Source organism: Benincasa hispida, chromosome 1 (assembly GCF_027475165.1).
Source record: "Benincasa hispida cultivar pf3 chromosome 1, pf3_genome.v1.1, whole genome shotgun sequence".
NCBI lineage: Eukaryota > Viridiplantae > Streptophyta > Magnoliopsida > Cucurbitales > Cucurbitaceae > Benincasa > Benincasa hispida.
This window is the reverse complement of record NC_143478.1, coordinates 7715100-7722634: the sequence shown is the minus strand read 5'-3', so window position 1 is coordinate 7722634 and position 7535 is coordinate 7715100. Positions and strand designations below refer to the sequence as shown.

At 35.1% G+C, this 7535-nt stretch overlaps 1 protein-coding gene across 1 annotated transcript; it reads left to right on the top strand.

The window, feature by feature from the left end:
* ATSTE24 (Peptidase family M48 family protein) lies at nucleotides 1-6739 on the top strand. Its single transcript, XM_039018850.2, has 14 exons — nucleotides 1-148; nucleotides 794-941; nucleotides 1039-1123; nucleotides 1216-1311; nucleotides 1976-2041; nucleotides 2231-2329; nucleotides 2498-2611; nucleotides 2708-2818; nucleotides 3104-3166; nucleotides 3362-3454; nucleotides 4134-4247; nucleotides 4780-4851; nucleotides 4949-5014; nucleotides 6231-6739. Exons 1-14 carry the CDS (start codon nucleotides 118-120, stop codon nucleotides 6345-6347), a joined length of 1275 nt encoding a protein of 424 aa, XP_038874778.1. The 5' UTR covers nucleotides 1-117; the 3' UTR covers nucleotides 6348-6739.
* The last annotated feature ends 796 nt before the right edge of the window (nucleotides 6740-7535 follow it).

Below are 7535 nucleotides of genomic sequence, written 5' to 3'. Positions count from 1 at the left end.
ACTTTTGATATTAATATATCTTCCAAAGATTTAACTCCTCGGCCAAGCAAAAGCAACACACCGTCGATATTTGTTCGTTCTTTGCATAGCTCCGGCGATCGATTACCTTCCTTCACCATGGCATTTCCGTACATGGAAGCTGTTGTTGGTACTCACTCTTCTTCCATTTCTTGTTTCTGTCAATGTTTATGCATGTAATCCTTTCGTATTATTGTTTAGATGCTCGATGTTTGGTTTTTGAGTCGGTGTTTTCGCTACCTTTTGTTCGTTTTCGTAACCTCGACGATCATGAAGCCCATTAGATCCACTGAGCTTTACTACGTATTCGTATGTTTTAAGTTTTCGTTTATTTTTTCAAGGTTCTCAGAAGTTTTATGTTTCTGTTAGGGTTTTACGTTCTTGTTATTGATATTGAGGTTTTAGGTATTGGAAATGCTCGCGAATGGCATCTTGTAAGTCGAATTAGTGGTTGGGAATGATTGTTGTATGCTTTTGAATGGTCGAGTTGTACTATCTTAGCTTTCAGTTCATAAATGACGGGACTGTGGCAAGTTGATTTGGAAATGAGTTTTATATCGGATAGTTTGATCTGAACAAACGCACTTAGAGCCAAGGTTTCTATTCGAATTGAGCCAAGTCGTTGAAGAAAGAAATTATTTTACGGGTTTATGTGTGTAAATCGGTTCTTGTGATCTTACTTCTCTATTAGTTGTCAGAATAGAGGTGGTCAATTGATTGACAGAGGAAAGGAATGCAGTAACTGCTTTTCTGATGGATGTATTTTTATCCTCAGGTTTTATGATATCAATGTATATTTTTGAAACTTATTTGGATATTCGGCAACACTCTGCTCTGAAACTGCCAACTCTTCCCAAAACTCTGGAAGGAGTTATAAGCCAAGAGAAATTTGAAAAATCCCGGGCTTACAGTCTCGATAAAAGGTTTGTTTGAAAGTCAGATTTGTTAAAGGTTCCCCTGAATTTGAACTTGTATCTACTTTGGTGTTTAATTTTATAACACGTGCCTCTCAACTTTCAGCCACTTCCATTTTGTTCACGAGTTCGTAACTATAGTGATGGATTCTGCTATACTTTTTCTTGGAGTACTGCCATGGTTTTGGAAGGTGAGTAATTAAAGTTTGTAAGTGAATTAATTCATTCAAGTTTCTTCTTTACTTCCGTTGATAATTTCATATTGCCCACCATTGCCATGCAGAAATCTGGAGAGTTTGTGGTGTTGGTTGGCCTCAATGCCGAAAATGAAATTCTCCACACTCTTGCATTTCTAGCTGGGGTCATGATTTGGTCACAGGTGTGCTCATAAATCATAATTTAGTTTCCATGTCCTAGAAATAGAGAATTTTATCAATTTAGTTTGCTTTAATCTGCTTTGCTTTTTGAAAACCACAATTCATATAGTTTGATCCCCATGTTTTACAGAGAGCATCATACTCTGTTTCCATGCGGTACAAAACTGCATGCTGTCGTCTAACCCATTGATTTTAATGTTACCAAATTGGATTTGGAAACATTTTCTGTGATGAGGGTTTTGGGGGCCCCAAAAACAGGAGCAAAAACTAATTTATATTTCTCGACTGTAGAATTCGAAACTTGCTTGTTGCATTTAAATTGGAGATCAAACTCAGTATATGCATTATCCTTTTCAACTATAATTCATGAATCAAAGAAATCCTGCTAACTTGAAATGAAAGAAAGAAATGAGAGTCTCAATGACAATGATAGACGTTGCTAGGAAGTGTTAGAAATAGTTAGATTTCAATGTTCACTTTGGAGTTCTTTATCTCCTTAGTTTTGGGATTATTCCCCTCATGTATTTTATATGGTTATGTATTTCTTTCACTAATGCCTTGATGCTTGGTTTTGAAGTTCTAAATATTTTCATTTACAGAGTAAACTTGTGAAATTTATGATTTGAAGTTGGTTAACATTGATCGTTTATTTGGACTGGTTTGCAGGTTACAGATCTACCATTTTCTCTCTACTCAACTTTTGTGATCGAATCCCGTCATGGTTTTAATAAAGTATGCATTTTTTTTTTCTTTTTCTGAAAATGATAAATCTCACTAATAATGGAAGATGTCCAATTTTATTTTGTAGTGAGCAATTATTTTTCCTGTGGGATTCCACTATAAGCACTTAGAAGTTTCTGATGTTGTCCAGTCTACTTCCTTATTATTTTCCTAATGCCGTATTTAATATCTCTTCTACAGCAAACAATATGGTTATTCTTCAGGGATATGATTAAAGGGATTTTGTTGTCCATCTTAATTGGCCCACCAATTGTTTCTGCAATCATTATAATAGTACAGGTAAACTTATGTAAGATAGTAGTTTTAGTTTACACAGTTGTTTTATATTTCCTGGATTTCTTTTCTCCCTTCAATTCACTTTATCTACCACTTTGTTTCTGCATTTGTATTCTTTCTCTTTTCTTTTGTAATATGCAATAATTAATAATATCTTTTGATTGTATGCAGAAAGGAGGCCCTTACCTTGCCATCTATCTTTGGGCGTTTATGTTCACATTATCTCTTGTGATGATGACCCTTTATCCCATTCTTATAGCCCCTCTTTTCAATAAATTTACCCCTGTGAGTACCCAAATTGTATAATCTGATCAAAGCTTTTAATGACTAGATAGTGTTTTTATCGTTCGGTCATTCCACTTTAATGCTCTGTGAAAATAGCTTCCTCCAGGTGACCTCAGGGAGAAGATTGAGAAACTTGCTTCCTCCCTCAAGTTCCCACTGAAGAAGTTGTTTGTTGTTGATGGATCCACGAGATCAAGTCATAGCAATGTAAAACTCTTTTCACCTACTTTAGATTCTTGATTTTTTATCGCATATTTACTTGTGTTTTGCTATCTTATCTATATCATTTTCTTCTTTTTGCCTGCATTATCAATTAGCAATTGAGTGTGTTATTCAGAAAGTGATTTGGAATTTTTATATAAATATCTAGTGTTATTAGTTTTGATCCTTTTGGACGATTACATAATATATACAAACTTGGTTTCTAATGAATAATTCCTTTAGTGGTTCTTTTTTCACGATGATCTCATCAAATTAGTGCGGTCCATGCAGGCTTACATGTATGGTTTCTTCAAGAACAAGAGAATTGTCCTCTATGATACCTTGATCCAACAGGTAAGTTGAAATGATGTGGAAATCCTTTCATCATATCAAAGCCTTCACTGTTTTTGGACAGAATCTTGTACAGTATATTTTAGTACTTCATTACTTGTTCAATTTTTTTCTTTTCTCCCTCTCTCTCTCTCTTCCTTCCTCCCTTCATGTCTTGCTCATAGTAACTTTATATTTTCTTCCCATTCTGTTCATCAGTGCAAAAATGATGAGGAAATTGTTGCTGTCATAGCACACGAGTTGGGGCATTGGAAGCTAAATCATACGATGTACTCATTCATTGCATTACAGGTATACTGAGATTAGTTCTGGTCACAATCGAACTTCATAGCTAGTAGCATGTTGCATCCACCCTCTCTCTCTCTCTCTATATAAAAACATATATACTTATTTATTTATTTTTGAACACTCCGTAAAACATCAGGTGCTCTCACAATCAGCTACTAGATTTTGGATTTATGCCCATGATCTTGTTAATATTCCTACCATCCTGATTTTCAAATGCAATTGGATATGTTCTCTGGTTTTAAATATGATACTATAATTTTCTTTTCCTGTACATTTATATACAAAATGGGCATGTTTTGTGTTAATTTCCAGTTCCTGACTGCATTATTTCCACTGTCAACTACTGCTTTATATCATTTTCAGTTTGAAGTTTACAGCTATAATATTTCTTGAGGGTTTTTTTTTTCTCGAACACTGTAAGTAATTGAGGGGCATTCTAAACTATAGCACCTCAAGCTGCTCTCTTCTTGTTATGCTTGTTCCGGAGAATAAGTAAAGTGCTGATTATATCATGCACATATTATTTGTTGATGGTCAAGTAATTGCAGTTTGCTGATCCCATTTCACTAATGGTATCTTGCAATTTCTTATTCAAGAAAGTGTCTCAACAAGACATTTTCTGGCATCATTCAGATTCCTTTCAAGTTTTAGAAGGCTCATTTTTTTAACTGTTTGTGAGCAGATTCTTACACTTTTGCAATTTGGGGGCTATACCTTGGTGAGGAATTCCAGTGATTTGTTTCGAAGTTTTGGGTTTGATACTCAGCCAGTGCTTATTGGACTCATCATATTTCAGGTGTGAATAAAATAGAATGTTGAATCATAAATCTAAAGTTGACATGCTATGTTGACCCTACTTACTGATGAGTTGTGGTTTTCAGCTATATTCATGTGTAACTACTATATATATTTTTTCTTCAAATAAATTCTGGCTTTATACCCATGCATCTTATTAATCTTTCTTACCATCCTGATTTTCAAATGCAATTGGTTACGTTTTCTAGTTTTAAATATGATATTTTGATTTTTCTTTTTCCCATACGTTAGTATACAAAATGTGTGCGTTGTTTGTGTCAATTTCCAGTTCCCGACTGTCCCAGTCCAATATTAACTGCTTCATTTCATTTTCAATCTGAAGTTTACAGTTAAATATTTCATTCTCCAGGAATTCTTGACCCTATGCAAATGAATCAGTTTACTCCAATGACCTGGAAAGCACATTAAAATGCTATATAAAACCTAAAAATGTCATAACTAGGAAAAATGAGATGGAATTTATTTTAAACAGAATTTCAATATGTGCACTTACGTTGCCTTTGGCTGTGCAGCACACTGTAATACCTCTCCAGCACCTAGTAAGCTTTGGTCTCAACCTTGTGAGCCGATCTTTTGAGTTCCAGGTATGTCTGAAACTTGTGCGGCTACTTTTTTCTGATATCCTCTATCTGTAAGTGGGTTTTGATCTTCAAATATTATTTCTTCTTTGACCACATGCAGGCTGATGCCTTTGCAAAGAAACTTGGTTATTCTGCAGCTCTTCGTGCTGGTCTTGTCAAACTACAGGTTATTATTTATCTATAGTTTCCATCCTATTTTTTGAACTCCCTACACGGACTTTTGGTTATCATCATCTCTCCTTCCCCATGCGTCAATCCTGCCATTACAGCAGATAATCCAAAAGTTTTCTTGCAGATAGAGTTAACTAAGGAAATTTATTTGCCAATGGTAGGTTGCTTCTGTAAGACCCCTAGTTAGGAATTTGTTGGGATAATTAGTAGAATATTAGGATGGGCATATTAGTAAATAGTTAGTAAGTTAGTTAGGTATTTTTACTAAAAGTAGAAGGGGAAGGGTTTGAGAAAGGTACGAGGAATTTTGTGGGAATTTCCTTTGGGGAATTGAAGGAGAGAGTAACCCTCTCGAAAGGCTATGGTATATTGTAGTTTCATTATTGATATTGCAATATAAATCTATCTTTTACCGTTCTTATTTGTTTTTGTGTTATTGAGAATTTCCTTGTTAGGCGGTATCCTAACAGCTTCAATTTTACCTGCTTTGGTTTGAGCAATTGAATTTGATTTTTGGCACATTTGCATATTTTTTAGATCAGGAAAAATTAAAGAATTAAAGGCATAGAAAAAGTGAAAGCCACAAAAGGGAGGCAACTTGTATTTAAAAAAAATGAAAAGAAAAAGCCTCCAGTCTAACAAAATAAGACCCAAGCAAATAATTACAAAAAAAAAAAAAAAGAAGACTTAGCTATAGATGCCCACAGAAACATGTTGAACCGAATACAAGACCAACCCTTGCACAGAGGTCTCTCAAACCCTCCAAAATTCTATCATTTCTCTCTCCAAACCAAACAATCCCGCTTGCCACAAAAACCTTCATCTCGAAAAGGAGAATGAGAAGGGGGCAAGAACTCCTCAATCATATCTACGTAACCTCTACATCTACCTAACATCAAGCTCCTTCATAAAGCGTTTTCAAATTGAATAGGAAAGCACCCCGTCTTGATTCTCGCCACAAAAACCTTCCTTTCTCTCGAAAAGGAGAGTGGAGCAAGAACTCCTCAACCCTATTCCTGTAGCCTCTGAGTCTAAGCCAAACTAACATCAAGCTCCTTCAAAAACCGACTCCAAACAGAATAAGCCAAGCACCTTTGGTGGTAAAATCGTTTTGTCACATTTGGCATATTTGCGTATTTAATTGTATACTAAACAAGAACCTTGGTGATACAATCTTTTTGCATGCTAAACTAACAAAAGTTATATTTCAGGAGGAAAATTTGTCTGCAATGAATACAGATCCCTGGTATTCCGCATATCATTATTCTCATCCTCCGCTTGTTGAAAGATTGGCTGCACTCGACCGAGCAGATAAGAAGGAGGAATAAGATACCACCTCGCCTGTTATATCATATCAAGCAGGTGAATTGACGTTCTACTACACTACCTGATTGACTTTGTTTGGTGAGGGGTGGGGAGAAAGGGATTCTAGAGAATCTCGCAAAGGAAGGGGGGACGCATGTTTGTTCTAGTTTTACACAGGAAAAGAAAAAAAAGTTTCTTTTTTCTTTTTCTTTGCTTGTTATTGACCTACTGTGAAGGAAATGAGAGAGGAACTAATCACTAAGATCATATTATCACTCTGTATGAACTCGATCAGACTCTTCTTTGCATAACAATCAGGAGGTAGAATTATGTTGTACCTTTTGTTTCTTTTTTAAAAAAGTGTAATTCTGCTGACAATACTGAGGGATTCAATGCAATTTTGTTAATTATTGTTGGTCGCGTTCTCTCCGTTAGGTGCAGTTTGAGTCGTCTAGGCTCGTTTAACTGATGGTCAAATTTGGCTGTGAGGCATTATAGTTAACAATGCTAAAATTGGTGTATTCTAAGTAGCCTCCAGGAGAAACAAGTTTATGAATTATTTGTTAAAATGATAATGTGTTCATAGGGGAAGACCCGAGTTTATTACGAGTGAGGTAAGAGGATTTAACCTAGAATATTATCCAATTAATTGCATTCTTCTTCCCAAAAACACTCCTGAGGTCAAGAATGGAAATGCATTAATATATACTCTTTGCAAAGCCTTAGAGTACAAACTAATCTTACTTGTAAATGCAGGTTTGATACTTATGCAAAAGCTCGTCTATGCAGGTCAATGTTCGAACAATTACATGACTAATTATTCAAACTTTTCTTGTCAAGATGAGTTGAATTTTTTTCTTTTTTAAGAAATTATTATTATCATTATTAGAGTAGTTTTGATATAAAGCTTCTGGTAACTGTTGTTTATTATTGTTAAGACTTCTTTTTTAGCTTACTTCTAACATTTGTTTTAACTCTACGGCTCTACTCGACTACATATCTGTTCACATTGACAAGCAAGCTGTGTTCCCATAGCCAAATCTACATGGAGCTCTAATAGCTTTTCGTCGGAAATCATTACGATTTGGTGAAATTGGTCTCTGAACCTTTTCATAAAGCATTTTTCTGGTGTTTTCATTTTAGATCACGTTTACCAAATCGTAATAAAAATGGGTGTAATCGAAATGAGATTTCGTTGAATGATGAGTTGA

Bases quoted from the DNA above. Each gene is read 5' to 3' on its own strand.
- ATSTE24 (XM_039018850.2), top strand. From the start codon at position 118: ATGGCATTTCCGTACATGGAAGCTGTTGTTG. The intron at 2,330-2,497 runs GTAAACTTATGT...GATTGTATGCAG, and splicing joins CAATCATTATAATAGTACAG to AAAGGAGGCCCTTACCTTGC. The intron at 2,612-2,707 runs GTGAGTACCCAA...CTGTGAAAATAG, and splicing joins TTTTCAATAAATTTACCCCT to CTTCCTCCAGGTGACCTCAG.